Here is a 20039-nt window from a genome sequence, read left to right as displayed (position 1 = left end):
CACCATCACCACCACTATCACCATCACCACCACCACCACCACCACCAAAACCACCTCAGTCATTACCATCAACATCATCACCACTTACTATCATTATGATTACTTATCATTACACATAATTAACTAGGCTTAAAGGGGTTTTAAGCAAAATCAAATATTTTACTAAAACCTGCCATACAATTTTAGCCAAGCAATGTGAATGTATAAGGAACATTAAATTGTCACCCTGGCGTGATACCTACACACTGACAGTATAGAATGGCAGGAGGTTGAGAGACACAAGAAAACAGACTTATAAGAACTCGTCATACATATATCCTCATTCATAAGTGAAATATGTTCATAAGAAAATGTACTTTTCAAAAATACATTCACTAACATATTATCCATGAAAATATTGCTAATGAAGATTTTTATTAAACTACTAGAGGCCTGATGCATGAAATTCGTGCAAGAGTAGGCCTTCCTTCCCCCGGCTGCTGGCACCGGCTTCCCTCTGGTACCCAGGACCCGGGCTTCCCTTGAAGTCCAGAAGGACGTCCAGTCTAATTAGCATATTATGCTTTTATTATTATAGATTTTGAAATAATTATAGATTCACATGCAGTTGTAAGATATAACATAGAGAGATCCGATGCCCCCTTTGTACACTTTCCCCAGTGGTAACATTTTGCAAAATTCACTACAACCTCACACTCAGGATAGTGCAAATTGCCACACACAACCCACTGATCTTACTCAGGTTTTCCCAGTACTCATCTGTATATGTGTGTAGTTGATGCAATTTGATTGCATGCATAGGTTCATGTATCCACTACAGCTCCAATAAAAACACATTGCTTTCATTTTCTAATATTTCAAATAATGTTTTAGTTTTTTATTATCCTCCAAAGGTGACCAGTGACCAGTTATTTTTCTTTAGTATATTTATACTCTCACTAATTTAAACATATTTTATGGTTTTACTCTACTGCAATTATTCTTGTTTTGTTGCCAAACTTTTTGCTTTGGCCTGCAGAAATCTCTTCAGTTTTCCTCCTGTCTTTTTTGACAATGCTATTAGTCTCTAATCGCTTCCTTGCTATCTGATATGACGAGATGTTCCAAGCTCATCTCATATGTTTCATTCTTCAGACCAGGAAATAACCATTTCCTCCAGAAACTTGGTTTCTTTTAGAGGTAAAATGGTGTCTCAAGGCCAAAAGTTAGGTACCAGAGAGCCTCATTTTTGGAGTAATGTGTGTTTTTGTGTTTCTCTGGTGGAGAGTGATGAACAACTTACTGAAGTCTATCCTAGTGCTTCTGATGGACTCTGAGACATATATGTAAGACATTGTATACATGTTTAAGTATCAGATTTACATTATATATGATAAAATAAAATATACATTAGACCTGAGCGAGAAATAACTAAAGCAAAGAAACTATGAGGCAGAGATTCAGACTTTGAACCAAAATGAACATGGTCAAAAATATTTCTTTCTAATCTGCTTCCTGCTTGTGTTAAAGCAAGCCATCAGCGAACTTGATCTTAGAGAAGCCATAGAAGAAATGCATTTGAAATACAGTTTTCATGGCAATGGTCTCTGAAGTGATATCAACTCAGTGGAAGTTTACCTGGTATTGCATCATACAGACAAGAATCCTCCATGGCTCCTAGAGAAAAGTGAACTTTTAATGAACCCCTGAGGTCTTCTTTGCAGTTGCATTCCTAAGAGAGTTTATGAGAGTTCATTATTTTTCTCCATTTCTAACTTATGTGTAGTGGGATTAAGATTAGGCTTGGGGAGTCATTAGAGCCACTGGAGGACACAGCAAAGTTCTAAGTGTAAATCTTACAAATAAAGCACCATTATTATGGAGTATTAGCTAAACATTTCTCACAGAAGTGGATAAGCCGCAGACATTGATTGATGTGGGCACACACATATGCACAGTGATAGGTATAGTGATTGTGGTTGGACTTGACAAGAAGCTGGGTTCCTGCATTTGGGTACGATTTCATAAACTTCTCATGAGATGCCCTGATCAAAAACATAGCTTAATCACTTGTTCACTGAAGCTTGAGTTTCTCCAAGTAGAGATCCCTCCGGCCTTTGGCCAAAAACATCATAAATTCTGCATAAATATATTTGGATTAAAGGTAGCTACACAGCAGCTCAGTCCCTGTACGAAGGAGTTTATCAGATCCCATCTGAGAGCTCATTTGGAAATTAAGGGAATTTAGAACAGCTGGTGATGGCTATTTGAAGACCAGAAATGTGTGTGGGTGGTGACCTTCATTGTGTGACTTCTGAGTTTCTAAGAAAGCTCAGACAGGTCCTTTGCTTCCCCTAACTTGTCACTACTACCAAATTCCTTCCAGTAGAGCCAGTGCTTATGGTGAAGCCACTCACTGAGGCCCAGGACAGTAATGCATTGCCTGGGAGGAGTGATATGTTCACTTGTGGGTCCATTAGAGTAGTTGATATTAACAGCACAGCTCTGACCATAGTCTCTCAAGACTTTCCTTAAATTGCCTAATTTACTATCCTATTTAAACATACAACTCACAATCGACACCTCTTTCTTTGTTTTTTGTAGCTCCTATTACTTTCTAAAATATTACATAAGTTACTTATGTTATTGTTTGTCTTCCCCCTACTAGAATAAAAGCTCAACAAAGGCAGGGAACTTTGTTGTGTAGTGCAGTCCCTAAAACAGTGCCAAACAGAGTTTCTCAATTAGTATTTGTTGGGTGAATCAATTAATGTCACTCTGTTCTTCAAAGACAAAGAGAGAATCTTAAAAGCAATAAGAGAAAAGCAGTTAGTTACATACAAAGGAGCTCCCATAAGACTGTCAGCTGATTTTTCAGCAGAAACATTTCAGGCCAGAAGGGATTGGCACAAAATATTCAAAGTGATAAAAGCAAGGACTTATGAATGTTATAGGAGGCAGTTAGTTGGCTATTCACCCAAAGGGAGGAGCGAACCAATCAAAAGCCTGATTAAGCTTTACAATCTCCCCGGCGAGTGTACCCACTAAGTGGCAGGTGGGGGTGGGGGGGCGGGGAAGGTAGTGCAGGGGAAGTCTTTTCACTAGTGCATGTGCAGTAGAAGCCAAAATGGTGACCATAAAGGGGATGAGAGAAACCTGGGAAAATCTGGGAAAGAGATTGGATGGCTTGAAAGAAAGCCTACCCTCCTCTCCCAGGCCCAGGGGAATAGAAGGAAGCTTAACAAAGGCCCCAGTCTCTTTTTGGCAGCCACACAGGCCAGAGAACAGCTGGAAGCAGAAACTGAGCTGGACTGCTGAAGCCTTGGATGCCAGGGTAATGGCATAGCAACTCTGGGCACTGGCCCTTCTGGTCCTGGTGGGCACCCTGAAATCTGGACTTCTTCCACAGTGAGACTGAGTTGAACGAGTTGCTCTTGGATGAGGCACTGGGCATGGTGTACCTGGTGGTAGAGAACGCAGCCTACCAGCTGAGTGCCAGGAAGCGCCTTGTCGAGTGTGGCAGCCTTTGAGGGACATCTGTGCTCTGTGCACCCTTCCTTCTCTTGGACCATAGTTGTGTTTTCTTTTCTCCTAAACTCAAAGGGTCCCCAGGAAACTTACAATTAGGGAAGCAGTGGGCTTTAAGGACTCTCCTTTTTGCCTCTATAATTTCCTTCCCTGAGTCTAGGCAGCCGAGTCTGGGCACTCTCCCACTACTGTGATCTTGCCTCTTCAATCCTAAGCCTTTCCTTTGTTTCACTCTAATAAATCTTACCACTTGTGCTTCAAATCCTCTTATATGTGTGTCCCTGAAATTCATTTCCTGTGACCCCATATCCTCCAGTAATACAACCAAGATTATTCTACCCAGCAAAACTACCATTTAGATTCAAAAGATAGATAAAGAGCTTCCCAGACAAGAAAATGCTAAAGGAGTTTATCACCACCAAACTAGTATTACAAGAAATGTTAACGGCTCTTCTTTAAAAAGGAGAAGGGAAAAAAGATGAAATATATGAATAATAAAATGGCAACAAATACATATCTATAAACAACTTGTAAATTGACCAGTTTAAAATCGCCTGTTGGTGAATTCGCTTTCTGGAACTGATTTTTTCAGGGAAATGGCCTGACTCCTTTAGTTAGAATCAGTTTGACTTTATTACTGTGACTGAGCAGTGGGAAATTGTATCATTTATTAAGGTAGGGAATATAGGAAGCGAACGTTTTTGATGAATAGTAGTGATGTACTTTTTTAATGTGTAGAATTTTAGTTGACTGTTGGGGTTCAGATGTGGATCTAAATACAGATTTAGAAATCATCAACAGGAGATAACTCAAGACATGGAAGTGAACAAAATCAGGAGCTCATCGAAGCTGTTTCACATGAAAGTCTCTCAGCTACTGTCTCTTCTCTCTGGCCAGGTTTCTGTTTCTTCTTGAAGCTGGGAATCCTGTATGTAGGGATGGGTTTAGTACCATATTCATGCAACTGTGATTACCTACCAGAAGGCTAAGACCTCATGCACAGATATGAGACATATATACAGACTTTCATTATATGTAAATTTCCACATGCCCCGTGATGTGCCCGGTATAATATATAGTTCACGTTAGAAATAAAGAAGAAAGCCATTTTCCACAGATTTAAGTTTTGGAAAAGGGACAGTACTGCACAAACAGAAAGACAAAATAGCTGTTTTTATTCTGTATTATAACAAGTCATCAGGTAACATGGCTTTAGAGAAGCCTTGCTGAAGATGCATCTGGAAATGAGGTTGCCATGGAAACTGTCTCTGATGTTGCAAAATCCCCTTAGAGCTTTCAGAGAACCCCCAATTTTGTCTTTGCACTTGGTTCTCAAGAAGAGCTTATTTTAATTTCATTTTGATGAATTATTTTTCTCCTTTTTGTTCAGTGGGATCGACAACAGGGATTGGGATCCATCAGAGTTACTCTGGGTAGTGGACAATTCCCAGTGAAAGCAGAGTAAATAGACAGATGAGGCACCATGATTGCTGAGTCTTATCTGGGGGTGAGCAAGTCCTCGCTGCTACACCTGCACATCCTCAGAAACACACACAGGCCTGTGTGCAGTGGTTTTAGTTGGACTTGCCTGGAGGAAGGTGGATTCTGCCTTTGTGGTTTGATTTCCTATCTTCCCCAAAAGGACTCCTGCCATGAACATAGGATGAAACCTATATAATCGGCTGGTTATAAAATCTTGCATCCTTGCCCGGCCAGTGTGGCTCTGTGGTTGAGCGTTGACCCATGCACCAAGAGGTCACCAGTTCCATTCACATCAGGGCACATGCCCCGTTACAGGCTCGATCCCCAGCAGCGGGTGTGCAAGAGGCAGTTGATTGATGTTTCTCTCATCAGTGTTTCTATCTCTCTCTCCCTCTCCCTTCCTCTCTCTCTAAAATCAATAAATACATATATATTTTTTTAAAAAATCTTTCATCCTGAATATGTAAAAAAACCCCAACCTGGTAAGGGGTGTAGACTGCAAGTTGCCGCACTAAACTGTATTAGTCCCTATATAAGTGAAATTTCTTCTTAGAGAATTTGACAATGTGTGTGGGTCACAGTAGCCAGAACTGTTGCCTGGAGACAAAATTGGGTGCTGTCAGTAACGTACCTCAAGTGCCTGTGTTTGCTTAAGAAACCCTGCAAGATCCTTGGCCCCCATACAGTTTAGAGTTGGACAGACCAGAATTTGACTCAAGGTTCTGGAACCTACAAGCTATGTGTGCTCCTCACTTTTAAACTGGAGATTGATAGGTCTAACCTAGATGGTTGTTGTGAGGAATAAACACAGTAAAATTATTTATGCGTTGCTTTGGGTTCTTTGGATGAGGGTGCCAGATCAAATACACAGTATACAGTACAAGCTAAGTGCTCAATACAGGCACAAGCCTTATTTTTACCACAGAGCTTTGCTCTTAATTGTACTTGGAAAGATGTAACCTGAATGACAGGTTAGGCCCGTGGTCGGCTAACTCATTAGTCAACAGAGCCAAATATCAACAGTACAACGATTGAAATTTCTTTTGAGAGCCAAATTTTTTAAAAAAAATATATTTTATTGATTTTTTTACAGAGAAGAAGGGAGAGGGATAGAGAGTTAGAAACATCAATGAGAGAGAAACATCGATCAGCTGCCTCCTGCACACTCCCTACTGGGGAGGTTCCCGCAACCAAGGTACATGCCCCTGACCAGACTCAAACCTGGGACCCTTGAGTCCGCAGGCTGACGCTCTATCAACTGAGCCAAACCGGTTAGGGCCCAAATTTTTTAAACTTAAACTATATAGGTAGGTATATTGTTATTAACTTAATTAGGGTACTCCTAAGGCTTAGGAAGAATCACACTCAAGGGGCCAAAGAGCCGCATGTGGCTCTCGAGCCGAAGTTTGCCGACCACGGGGTTAGGCCATTAAAAGCCCCATCAAGCATTATCAAGGGCCTAAAAAACACTTCTTCCTTAGGGAGCAGTGATCCTGAGGGAGCCTCTGTAACTAGGTCACTACGGGCTCTGCTCCAGAATAAAACTCATCGGCGTTATCCAAGGTGCTGTCTCACCCCCAGATGCTGGACAGGAGGCTAAGGACAAAACCAGGCCGGGATCACAGGAGAACCAAAGCCACCTGGAGGTTTTGGTTTCTAAAGGAGAGAAGCAGAAGCAGAGGGGCCTGAGCTCTGAGTTGTCACCTCCTTCCCACCAGGGGGTGGCCATCTGAGTCTCCAGGAGAGAGATGGGTGGGAGCCAGCGCAGTGCAGCACAGTGACTCCAGGCAGAAGGAGGGGAGTGCCTGCCTGGCCTGATCGGTCCTGGAGCAGAGAGGTTAACCTCCAACCCCGGGAGCCAGACTTGCCTGGGTTCCCTCTGTTGCCACTTAGAAGGACTGGGACTTGTGCAAGGAACTTACTGGTATGCCCAGTGTCCTCATCTATTAAAGGGGTTTAATCAGAGCGCCTGAGAGCATTGAAACAGTGCCTCTGGCATAGTTAGTGCTGGGGTGAATGTTCCTTAGGTTGAATTAGTCACTTTACTGTATTACTCCAGGATTATTTTCACACATTATTCCACAGCCAGCCCAGCTAAAGACAAGCCAACAAGACCTCATCTTCCTGTTCTGATGAGCACTGACCAAAGGTGGACGGTCTAGGCAGGGCCAGCTGGGCTCAGCCTCTCAAGAGCACCTAAGAGAAGGTCTTTACAGAACCTGAGTGAGGGCTTTAGAGGGAAGGAAGCGCCAGAAGAGGGCAGGCTGCAGGGTCACCCCAGCTGGGCTTTGTGGACTTCTCCTCAGTTGGATTCGCCCTTACCTGGGAGGCAAATCTCACCCACAGTTACTGGAACGGTTCAAGCCACTTTGGGACCCTAAAGACAGAGATGCAGGTACAAGAAAATGCCATCTTCTTTGAAGTTCAAAACCTGTGTTCGAATGCTGTTCTCAAGAATGGGGTTCCTCCCCTCTCTTTCTCTAAGCAATTCTTTTCCTTTTCCCTCCCAGGCCCTCCCGGAGGAGAATGGCTGCAGATAATGCCTCCTCGGTGACAGAGTTTATCCTCTCGGGCTTGACAGACCAGCCAGGACTCAGGCTCCCCCTCTTCTTTCTGTTTCTAGGTTTTTACATGGTCACTGTGGTGGGGAACCTGGGCATGATCACGTTGATTGGGCTGAACTCTCACCTTCACATTCCCATGTATTTTTTCCTCTTCAACTTGTCCTTCATAGATTTGAGTTTCTCGACTACCATCATCCCCAAAATGCTGACGAGTTTTGTCTCCAAGAAGAACATCATCTCCTATGCAGGATGTATGACTCAGTTATTTTTCTTCTGTTTCTTTGTGTTTTCCGAATCCTTCATCCTGTCAGCCATGGCATATGACCGCTATGTTGCCATCTGCAAGCCACTGTTGTATACGGTCACCATGTCTCCGCAGGTGTGTTTATCTCTTTTGCTGGGTGTCTATGGGATGGGGACTTGGGGGGCTTTCGCTCATACAGGAAATATAATGTTTCTGACCTTTTGTGCTGACAACCTTGTCAATCATTATATGTGTGACATCATTCCTTTCCTCGAGCTGGCCTGCAACAGCTCTTACATAAATTTGCTGGTGGTCTTTGTTGTTGTGGCCGTTGGCATTGGGCTGCCTATTGCTACCATTTTTATCTCTTACGGCTTCATTCTTTCCAGTATTTTCCACATTAGCTCCATTGAAGGCAGGTCCAAAGCCTTCAGTACCTGCAGCTCCCACATAATTGCAGTTTCTCTTTTCTTTGGGTCAGGAGCTTTCATGTATCTCAAACCGCCTTCTGTTTTACCCCTGGACCAGGGGAAAGTGTCTTCTCTGTTCTACACCATTGTGGTGCCCATGTTGAACCCCTTAATCTACAGCCTGAGGAATAAGGATGTCAAATTAGCCCTGAAGAAATCCTTGGACAGAATAACTTTCTTTTGGGAAAGGAAACAAAATGGATAAGGAATTTTTAATTAGAGCGTTAGTATTACTATTTTTATTATTTACTTATTTTTTAATATATTTTATTGATTTTTTACAGAGAGGAAGGGAGAGGGATAGAGAGTCAGAAATATCTATGAGAGAGAAACATCGATCAGCTGCCTCCTGCACCCCCCCCCCACTGGGGATGTGCCCCCAACCAAGGTACATGCCCTTGACCAGAATCAAACCTGGGACCCTTCAGTCCACAGGTCGACGCTCTATCCACTGAGCCAAACCGGTCAGGCCTACTATTCTAATTTTTGATAAGGAATTCAAGCTTCATGCTTTTCTATTCTATATATAAAGGAAATTTTAACTGTCCCAAATGGGTTTATTCTCTCTCATTCTCATCCCCTAAATCTTCCTTCTTTATTTTATGAAATAGTTTCTGCGATTACAGAGTTCCCAATATTGAATGGGCCTTCAGAATCACTTAGTCTAGAATTTTATATAATACATCACACTTTGGAGAGGCAGAAGTATTTGTAGGTTGTCCGGGAATATAAAGCTTTCCGGTGGCAGAGCTGGAACTGAAAAACAAAAGTGAAAACTTTTGTTGAGTTAGTCTTGGCAAAATGACAAGACCAGTGTCTGATGAATTTCGTAGTGTGGAAGTGGGAAGTATGTTAGGTTTCACAGGCAAGTATGGCGACCACTGGATTGGTGGGTGGAGTAGTAGGGACATAGGTGAGTTAGGACTTCCAGGGAAGAGAAATTGAGTTTTATGGGGTATAAAGATGCTTGGTAGAGGTGTCATATCAAGGATGAGACAAAGTTTAGAGTGTCATTTCTAGGGTTATCTTGGTTGTGGTCCAAGACAATTGGGAACTGCAATACCTAATATGGTAGTCACGGTCATGATGGTATTGAGCACTTGAAATGTGGTCATCCAAATTGAGACAGAATGTAGGTGTGCAGAGTAGGTGTAATATACACACTGAATCTTGGAAGAATATGAAAATTAATATAAAACATCTCATTGACACTTTTTACTTGATTACATGTTGAAATGATAACATTTTGGATATACTAGTATTATGTTAAATAAAATATTTCATTAAAATGAATTTATCTGTTTCTTTTTTAAGGTATCTACTAGAGCAGTGGTTCTCAAGCTTCCTAATGCCACGACCCTTTAATACAGTTCCTCATGTTGTGGTGACCCCCAATTTCGTTGTTACAAATTGAACATAATTAAAGCATAGTGATGAATCACAAAAACAATATGTAATTATATGTGTTTTCTGATGGTCTTAGGCGACCCCTGTGAAAGGGTTGCTCAACCCCCCAAGGGGTCGCGACCCACAGGTTGAGAACCGCTGTACTGGAGAGTTCAGAATAGTATATGTGGCTTGCACTCTGTTTCAATGGGTGACACAGGTCTGGAGGGTGTCACAGAGCCCCAGGTGGTTGTGGGTACAGATTTACTTATCAGGGCAGCACCAAGCTGCTGCTTCTTAGGAGAGGCAATTGCTATAGAATTTTCAGGGATTGCAGAAGCCTTGATATTGTAATAATTGCATATGGGTAGGAGATGGTGACCTCATGATAAGTTCATAAATCTGCCATATTAAGTAATAGAAAATGGAGCTTTATATTTTTAAAAATCATTATTTTTAGAGAATTATTTAGAGAATAATTTTTATCTAAACTCAACAATTATTGGTAAAAGTTCCTTTAGGAAGCAATGGCAAATGAAGTGCTGGGAAGTATTTTGACTGATGGACTTTTCCTTAGGAATATTCACTTCTGTTGGGAAATAGAGGACGTTTGATTAACTGTTTAATTTTGCCCTTTGATTTTGCTTAATGTTGCCAAAAAGAAAAGAATAAGCATATAAAGGGAGGATTGAAATGAGATTGAATAGGCCCCTGAATTTAGGGAACCTAAAGCCTGTGTTATTCGTTTATATTGTAGTATATATGGATAGATTTATTGTTTTATATTGCTGTGTAGTATCCATTATATGAATATACAATTATTTAACCTGTTAAATAATTTTTTGCCTATTATTAATAAAGCTTTTGTAACTGGACAATAAATGGATCCGTGCTGTCTGTCACTACTTGAGTCAATTAAGCTGAGACAGGGTTGAATCATATATGAGCATTTATTCCAATACTGCTGGCAGCATGGGAGAGCAGCAGGTCATCCACAAAAATCTGCTCTGCAGCCCCCATAAGCCAGCTGCTTATATTGGGTAGAAGGACAAAGATTACATGGGAACGTAGCCAAAGGGTATGCCAATGGGCAGTTAACAGGTAAGCAGAGGCCTGGGGACCTTCAAAGGGCTTAGTGACATGCAAAGGCTGGGGTCTTCAGAGGGCTGGCATCCTGGTTTCCGCAGCAAGGTTGTTCATCTTTCCACAGTAATAGGCGATGGGGAGGATGGGCTGCACTTCCAGGTGAGCTCCCAGGTCCCGTGTGTAACTGCCAACCAGGTTAGAATGTGCCTTCTTGAATCAGAACAAAACAATGATGGTGAATAGAGCATGATTAATATTTCTTACAATCCTAGCTGGTTCCCAATATTCTATTTCTGCCTCCATCACTTTTAGAAACATTTTTGAACATGTATTTTGATTGAACTAAGCTGACAATTCTTTTGGATAATACTTAGATGTGGATCTGCTGGATCATAGAGTAGGCTTATGTTTTGCTTTGATAAATACTGCCAAACGGCCCTGGCCAGTGCGGCTCAGTGGGTTGGAGCGTCGTCCTGTACACTAAAAGGTGGCAGGTTTCTTTCCAGTCGGGGCACATGTCTGGGTAGTGGGCTCGATCCCCAGTAGGGGGCATGCAGGAGGCAGCAGATTGATGTTATGCTCTCACATCACTGTTTCTCTCTCTCTCCTTCTCCCTTCCTCTCTTTCTAAAAATCAATAAAAAATACTTTAAAATTTTTCAAACATTTTTAAAAAAGAATAAAGTTAAAAGATCTAAGAGACAAAGATGTAGTCTCTCATTATCCATGCCAAATAGGCAGTTTTGCTTTGCATATGGTAACAAACTCATGAGTGACAGGCTGAGAAGTTAAGTTTCAGCTCAATCATCAACATCTATGATTTCAGGCTGGATGGGGAGGTCACACAAGAATAAGAAGATTGTGTTCATTTTACTCATTAATTTTGTGTTTTGCCTGTATTAAAAAACAGGAGAAGAACCTTTTAGGGATCCGTGTATTTCACATGGCTGAGTCTTAGGTGTCTCTGAGATATTCCAGTGGGGATGTCTGACAGTCTGTTGACAGTACAGGACATAGGTCTGAGCTGGACATATACATTTGGCAGATATCAATTGTACCGACCACTGCCAATGCCATGGAATATATCTACTAAAGATAAACGATGTTTTATAACCGTGGGTCCCTGACCTGTTTTGGCCAATGTTGTATGGCAAGCATGTCAAACTCGCGGCCCACAGGCTGCATGCAGCCCACAATGAATATTTTTGCGGCCCAGCCAATATAACGGTATGTAAGAAACGTTTTAATAAAAATTTCGTAACTTAATTTTTACAATATCCTGTTGTACATAATTATTAACAACAAACTACAATGTTCGCTAATGACTGATGACTATAATGGTGTTGCATTCACTTTCCTTACGCGCTATACGCGCAGGCGCACCATTTCTCCCCACTAATACTAGCAGCGAATATTTTAGTAGCTGATGGCCACGTCATTAGTCTTGGACTGACTTGTTTGGTGTGGGCAACAGGAAACATTTCGCTTTCGGAGAACAAAAAAAATAGGTCTATCTGCATTATGCTTATTAATTTGTGCAGTTATTCAGTGTCTGGTAAGTTAATGTTCAGGAAAAAATATTAACTTTATTAAAATGTTCTATTAGTTTATGTTAATGATTACTCATTTTTTTAAAAATATATTTTATTGATTTTTTACAGAGAGGAAGGGAGAGGGATAGAGAGTCAGAAACATCGATGAGAGAGAAACATCGATCAGCTGCCTCCTGCACGCCCCCCACTGGGGATGTGCCCGCAACCAAGGTACATGCCCTTGACCGGAATCGAACCTGGGACGGTTCAGTCCGCAGGCCGACGCTCTATCCACTGAGCCAAACTGGTCAGGGCATTAACGATTACTCATTTATTTCAGCCCTTTGTATTCAGCATGTCTGTATCGAAATAAACGTACATTTCTATGAAAATTGAAGCTTTTTTTTTTTTTTTGCGGCCCACATACACTTAAACCTTGTTTATTTGGCCCGTGTTAGCCTTTGAGTTTGACATGCTTATTGTATGGCAATAATAATGGAATTATAATAATTTGATAACAATGGAACCTGGTTTCAGTGGAGCCTGGGGGTTGCACCAGTTCATGCTGGTCACATGGGTGGACGATGCCTGAGATACCAGCCCACTCGAAGCAGAGCAGACTTCGGAATTTTTTCATTCCAAGAAACAGACCTGGAGACAAAGTGCATCTGGTACAACCCAGTGGTGGGAGGACAAGGAAGCCAGTGCCCGAAAAGGACCCCCCTCCCTTTGCATACTCCCTCCAGCTGTTGCTTTATCCTTTACTTGTGATAAACCTGTTCTGTGACTATATAAGGTTTGAGTTGTGAGTCTTTTCAGCAACGGAATACTTAAGGCAGGGGTCCTCAAACTACGGCCCGCGGGCCACATGCAAATACAAATATTGTATTTGTTCCCGTTTTGTTTTTTTACTTCAAAATAAGATATGTGCAGTGTGCATGGGAATTTGTTCATAGTTTTTTTTTAAACTATAGTCCGGCCCTCCAGTGGTCTGAGGGACAGTGAACTGGCCCCCTGTTTAAAAAGTTTGAGGACCCCTGACTTAAGGCAATTAATGCGTAATGAACACATCAGCAGGTGATGGGTAAGCCATAGGAAGGAATGGAATTACTCTGGGAATTTGCATGGGATGAGGGGGATGAGAAAGGTGAGGTTGGAAATTTGAGGCATTTAACGCCTAAGGATGGGCCAGGAAGAGGGCGGCAGGTGTACTGTACCGAACATCCAGAGGTAGATGGGGCGGGGTTGGATATTCCTGTTTGCAGCGAGGAAATCCCAAGAGAAAGTTTGAAAAGTACCAACAACAACAACAACAACAACAAACCCACCATGTTCTAGAGGTTTTGTGGCTTTCCTGGCCAACAGAGATGTTAAAAAATAGCAGAGCCTTCACCGTCCTGCAATTAGGATTTCTGAGACATCTTCATCCAACAAGGAAAGTATTGGGGGTTTTTACAAGATTAGTGACTCTGCAGTTTTAGGATAAATTTTTTAAGTCAATGAAGACGTCCCCACCTGCCCTCCATCAAATTGCCTTCAAGGAAGGCCTCCTCCTGGCATTTTCTCCCTCCGGCACAATCTTGGAACATGGTATGCCCTTAACACGCCTTGAAATCCTGTATTTTGTATTGCTAGTGTAAATGCAACGTGCTTTTTATAGCAAATACATTCCTCAGATAAATGTCACTTAGAAATGGATTCCTGTTTTCAAAGCCCCAAACGGGGCTGTGATGAAGCTGAGCTCTGGGCAGCTCCTGACGTGGGAAGGTTTCCAGCTCTTTCTGGCACCGAGTGACTCTCCTTTGTCAGTCCTCCAAATACCGTCACCCTGCAGGTCACAGCCCAACAGTACGGCATCTAGCAGGACTGTCGGTGTTCTGTCAACATTAGCATATTGTAGGCGTCCAAGATCTTTGCCGTAAAACCATGTATGAGTAACTACACTATTTGTTTATCTTTTGGAAATGGGTTTGCCATGTAGCTATTTATCAGAAACCTCTGATGAAGTCCTTAGTATTGGGGGAAAAAAGCAAATGTATCCTGAATTTATCTAGTTTCCAATGTGGGCTTTTATTGAACCATATTTATATTTCTTTCTATTGAGCTTAGTAACTGTTATAAAGAGTGTGCACATTTGTCATTGTGTACAATATTAGGTATGTCATATTAGGTGTGTAAGTTAAACAGTATTTCAACATAGGATCATGCCTCATACTCACTTTTAATATAGTCGGGGCTGGAGAACATCAAATCCCAAAACAGTAGATGAAAAGTAAAGGGCAGAATTTGACCAAGTGGATAAAAAGAGACATGGAAGCCCAGCCAGTGTGGCCCAGTGGTTGAGCGTCGACCTATGAACCAGGAAGTCACGGTTCAATTCCAGGTAGGGCACATGCCTGGGTTGTGGGCTCGATCCCCAGTAGGGGGTGTACAGGAGGCAGCTGATCAATGATTTTCTCTCATCATTAGTGTTTCTATCTCTCTCCCTCTCCCTTCCTCTCTGAAATCAATAAAAATATATTTGGGGAAAAAAAACATAATACATATAATTTACATAAACCTACCAGCAAAGTGCTTGGAACATAGGTTTCACTACATGTTAATTACCCCCCCCCCCAATGTAGACCTCCAAGATTCCTTCCAATTCTACGATTCTATGTTAAATACACATATCATTTATGTATAGATTTTTATGTTAAGGAATTGAAAATGTTTCATGAAAGTAAATAGAGATTAAATATAATGCAGAACCACGTAACTCCTAATGGTTGCTTTCTCCAGAGCTCACTGAGGCCATTGCAAATGAAGACATTCCAGCTGCCATCTTTTCTCTTTGGCGATGTCTGTGCCTCTTCTCATGAAGCTGTAACTTGTGTCTGGCCAACTGGTGTGAGTGATGCTCAGTGCCCTTGAGGCCAACCTTGGGCCACCCGAAGTCTGAGGGTTAATGCGTGTGCGGGGGAGACATGGTGTTGCATTTACATGTATTACGCGTGAAGTGACATAAATAGACCATAATTTTTAAAAAGATGGAAAAAATAGAAATAGGTGATAAAGAAGCACTATATAGAGATTCAAGTTTTTGAAAGAGGGCAGTTCTGTAACTAAAGGAGCGCAGTTAAGAATAGTGCTTCCCACACTGCTTCCTGCTTGGGCTTCATCTGCTCTTTAGGGAACATGACTTTAGTGAAAAACCCCAGCTGAGAAGATTTTGAAATGTAGTTCCCATGGCAACAGGCTCTGAAGTGACATAAATCCAGAGGAACTTTGCTGGGTGGTTCTATCATCCAAACAAGGATCCTCCAAAGCTCAGACAGAAAAGTCAACTTGTAATGAAGCTTGAGTCTTCTCTGCTTTCTGCGCCTCAGGGAGCCCTTTTCCTATGGGGCTTGTTGCAGGTTTGTAATAAGGATTTCTTTTCTTTCATTGTGATTTGATGACAGGGGTTGGGATGTATTGTTATCACCATGGCCGTGGCAGATTTCTCAGAGTAAGATTTCTGCTTTAGGCCTGTTGTTGCTGAGCAGTGACCAAGCTAGATCCCCGCGTGGAGGACTGGCAAGCAAATGTCACCCAACACTTACACATACAGCACGTACACAGGACAGATACAGGGGTTGTCATTATCTTGCCAAGTGTAGCACAGGCATCTGCCAACATGGCTCTGATGACTCCAGCTCTCCCATCCTGACCAAAATATACCTCTCATCAATTGAGTGCTGTGTGAAATTCCATCATGAGAGATCTGTTTGTAGGTTAGAGATGTTGTCTTCATTGTTACTTTTTTAATGAATGGAAGAGGGTCTGGAATGTGGATGATCCTCGGCAAGTCTTTACGAGACGGTGCTGATGAATTTATGAGATCTTTCCTGAGAGCGGGTTTAATGGAGAATCAAAGGCAGAGCAGGTATTAGGACTCTGAGTATTTGGGGAGGAGGAATGTTGACTGAGATTAGAAATGGGCACAGAAAGAGGAGATTGGAGACGGTCATGGAAACCTCTCCTGACTTTGTAATTTGGCCTTGGTGGTATGGAAGAGTGTGGCTATTTGAAAAATAGGGCATCGGTGGTGAGACAGGAAGTAGGGACAAGGTAAATAGTTGAGGGCCTTGAACCTGTCTGTGGATGAAGCATGTTGGAGAGATGGACCTTAGATATAGTTTTGAAGAAAAGATATTCCTTCAGAGCTCCCCTAACTTCTATCAGCTCTCCCCTCCCACCTTACAGTAGCCTCCCTCTGGCCCCTTTCAGCATGCTCTAGCTCTTAGCAATTCTTTCCTCTAAGCCCCCAAAATGTGATGTAGCTGTACTGAGTTCAAGTAAGACTGAAAGACTGGGATACAGAGGGATAAGTTTTGCCATGAGAGAGGAGGAGTTAGAAAAAGATCAAAGCCAGCAAGACAGCGAAACAAACGTTGCTGCGTCCAGTGGGATGAAGGACATCAAGCTACAAGGCCGTCACCCTGAGGGTCACTCTGAGCGTCCTGGAGCCTGAAAGAGAGCTGGGAGGTTAGAGGATGGGGCCCATCGAGGAGAATTCCAACAGTTAAGCAGTTGGGGGAGGGGGGGAAACAGTTCTTAACTAATGGGGATTGTTATTCACAGTCAAGTTCAAATTCCAAGAGATGAGAGAGAAGGTTTGCTTTTCCCTGGACTGGTATTGGGCAAGTCCTGTGATACACGGAAATGTAAGTGGTGTGTACAGTGCACTCCTTGAACTTACATAGCATTTTATTTTTACCCTTTCTAGATCTTACACTTTTTTTTTGCATATTTAGTTATATGTGTTCTCTCATCTTTTCCAAGAGAATGTCAGAGCCTTGAAGGCAAGATTTTATACATTCTACTAGAGGCCTGATGCACAATATTTGTGCAAGGAGCTCAGCCCTCGAAGCCACAGTGGCTTGTCTTGGCCCTCTCAGCCTTGGCTTCATCCAGAAGGTCGTCCTGGAGGTCGTTTGGCTGTCCAGTCTAATTAGCATATTATGCTTTTATTATTATAGACTATTTCTCACAGGGAGACATTAAACACTGTTGTTAAGAAGGCCTGATTTGGAGTTACATCTGTTAAATTACAACTCTCAAATGGGAGTGATAAAACCCAGGTAATAAGATTGAGGGGAATTAAAATGAAGTATTATATTTAAACTAGAGGCCCGATGCATGAAAATCATGCAAGAGTAGGCCTTCCTTCCCCTGGCTGCTGGCACCGGCTTCCCTCTGGCACCCGGGACCTGGGCTTCCCTCGAAGCCAGGAAGGATGGAAGGACATTGGGTCTAATAGCATATTACGCTTTTATTATTATAGATTAGAGGCCCGTTGCACGAAGATTTGCGCAATAGGCCTTCCTTCCCCTGGCTGCCTGCACTGGTTTTGGTGGGCGTAGCAGAGTGACACCAATTTGCATGTTTCTCTTTTATTAGTGTAGATGGTATTGATCCTGGCACGCTGAGGTCAGTAAGTGTTAGGACAGGAAGCGTGTTGGGGACACATAAGAAGTGTGCAATAAGTGATAGCTGATTATTTTTGCACAGTGTTTTGCATTTTACTGAGCAGATGTTCATTGAACAAATAATGTTGTTAAACCCCCACTCAGATATTATCAAGGGGATAAGCAAAAGTTCTTCCTTTTAAAAGTTAGTTTCTAGGGGCTGTGATCCCAGGGGAACCTCTGGCTTCCTACTTCTAATCAGGTCCCCAGATCTCTAAACCCAGAAGAAAACTGCTCCGTCTCCTGTCACCAGCTGGCACTGATCACAGGCGAGAATGCTGGCTCCCTCCCCCAAACCCCAAGATAGAAAAAGCCTCAGGGCAAAGCCTCAAATGTTCTTTAGCTCCTTTAGCTCGGAAGGAATTCTAAGTCAGTCCCAGCAGGACAGAAGCTACAGGCCTGTTGTTAGTACCTTCATCCGGGTTAGCATTGTGACCAGTTCGTTATCTGTCTGAACGGCTGAGGAGAAGGTGCGCCACTGAAACTTCAGGCTGAAGGCGGGTGAGTGACTGAATCTGGGGCGAACTTTTCCTAAGTCGCCCACCTCAGGTGGTAACGGCCTGAAGGAAGATCGCCTCACCCTTTCACTGTCTAACTTGACCGTGAGGTGCACGCTCCCGCCAGTGGGCCTGGCTCTAACCTCCGAGAGGACTTTCCCCAGAGATTGAGCACAGTTTTGATAAACCCGGGCAGAAACCAGAGTAGGAAGGACACAATAAATGGGCCAAAGGAAAGCTCTGGAAGCTCCTCGGGGCATCCTGGGGACCCTCACTGTGGAGGCAGAGTCCAGGGTGTTGGGAGAACAGACCCCAGGCATCCAGAAAGCCTTTCTGCTGAGGTTCAATGTCTGAGGGGATCTAATTCTCAGGAACGGGGAGGTGGCTGGGAGGGCAGCAGCAGTCTCTCTCTCTCCCTCTGAGCGACTCTCCCTTTGTTCCACAGAATGCCCCAAGCGAGGATGGTGGCTGAGAATTCCTCTGTGACGGAGTTCATCCTCGCAGGCCTAACCCACCAACCGGGACTCCAGCTGCCCCTCTTCTTCTTGTTCCTGGGCTCCTACATGGTCACGGCGGTGGGGAACCTGGGCTTGCTCACACTGATCGGGCTGAGCTCTCACCTGCACACCCCGATGTACTTCTTCCTCTATAATCTGTCCTTCATAGATTTCTGCTATTCCACCGTCATCACTCCCAAAATGCTGATGAGCTTCGTCTCGGAGAAGAACGTCATCTCCTACGCAGGGTGCATGACTCAGCTCTTCTTCTTTCTTTTCTTTGTCGTCTCTGAGTCCTTCATCCTGTCAGCCATGGCATACGACCGCTACGTCGCCATCTGTAACCCACTGGTGTACGCAGCCACCGTGTCTCCCCGCGTCTGCTTACTTCTTTCGTCCGGTGTCTATGTGATGGGGTTTGCTGGGGCCATGGCCCACACCGTGTGCATGGCCAGACTGACCTTCTGTGCCAACAATCTGGTTGACCACTACATGTGTGACATCCTCCCCCTTCTGGAGCTCTCTTGCACCAGCACCCACGTGAATGTGCTGGTAGTTTTCGTGGTGGTGGGCATTGACATAGGTGTGCCCAGCCTTACCATCTTCATTTCTTATGCCCTCATCCTCTCCAGCATTCTCCATATTCGTTCCACCCAGGGCAGGTCCAAAGCCTTCAGCACCTGCAGCTCCCACATGATTGCAGTTTCTCTTTTCTTTGGGTCCGGGGCATTCATGTACCTCAAGCCATCTTCTCTTTTACCTCTGAGCCAGGGGAAGGTGTCTTCCTTGTTCTACACCATTGTGGTGCCGATGCTCAACCCCTTAATCTACAGCCTGAGGAATAAGGATGTCAAAGTTGCTCTGAAAAAAACCTTGAGCAAAAAAACAAATTCATTCTCCTGAGAAAGGAGCAATAGGGACTTTAGGAAAGGGACTGTTTTTCTTCCACAGATGATTCAGGCTCCGTTGGTTGCATGGAAGAAGTTTCAGGGAAAAACCAAGATGTCGGCCTAGGTAAACACCGGAGTTTGCTGCCTCGCACAACCACTTCAAAAATACAACTAAAAGACAGAACGGACGTCACCCAGAACCACAGGAAGGCTGGCTGAGGGGAAATTCTTCAACTAGAAGGAAGGAGAACAGCGTGCTGAGACTCAGAGGAGGCGCAGTGCGGAAAATACAAAGGTGCGGAGGTACGCGTGGAGCGGGCTGGTGGCTGAGGGCGCGGTTGTCATTTTCAATCGGGAGGGAGTCTCAGACTCTGAGCTCCAGTTCTGGGCGAG

At 43.4% G+C, this 20039-nt stretch overlaps 2 protein-coding genes across 2 annotated transcripts; both read left to right on the top strand.

Moving 5' to 3' along the window:
- The first annotated feature begins 7509 nt into the window (after positions 1-7509).
- On the top strand, positions 7510-8472 carry LOC102428872 (olfactory receptor 8B12-like). Its single transcript, XM_023747604.1, has one exon. The coding sequence runs from the start codon at positions 7516-7518 to the stop codon at positions 8470-8472; it is 957 nt and encodes a 318-aa protein (XP_023603372.1). The 5' UTR covers positions 7510-7515.
- A 10233-nt stretch (positions 8473-18705) lies between these two features.
- On the top strand, positions 18706-19659 carry LOC102427108 (olfactory receptor 145). The gene has a single exon (XM_023747605.1). It carries the CDS (start codon positions 18706-18708, stop codon positions 19657-19659), a length of 954 nt encoding a protein of 317 aa, XP_023603373.1.
- Positions 19660-20039: the final 380 nt, after the last annotated feature.

The sequence above is a fragment of the Myotis lucifugus genome, unplaced genomic scaffold (genome assembly GCF_000147115.1).
Source record: "Myotis lucifugus unplaced genomic scaffold, Myoluc2.0 scaffold_926, whole genome shotgun sequence".
Taxonomy (NCBI): Eukaryota; Metazoa; Chordata; class Mammalia; order Chiroptera; family Vespertilionidae; genus Myotis; species Myotis lucifugus.
Note: the sequence above shows the minus strand (reverse complement) of the source record. Positions and strands in the feature narration are given on the sequence as shown.

Coding starts and splice junctions, on each gene's coding strand:
- LOC102427108 (XM_023747605.1), top strand. CDS start 18,706: ATGCCCCAAGCGAGGATGGTGGCTGAGAATTCCTCTGTGACGGAGTTC.
- LOC102428872 (XM_023747604.1), top strand. CDS start 7,516: ATGGCTGCAGATAATGCCTCCTCGGTGACAGAGTTTATCCTCTCGGGC.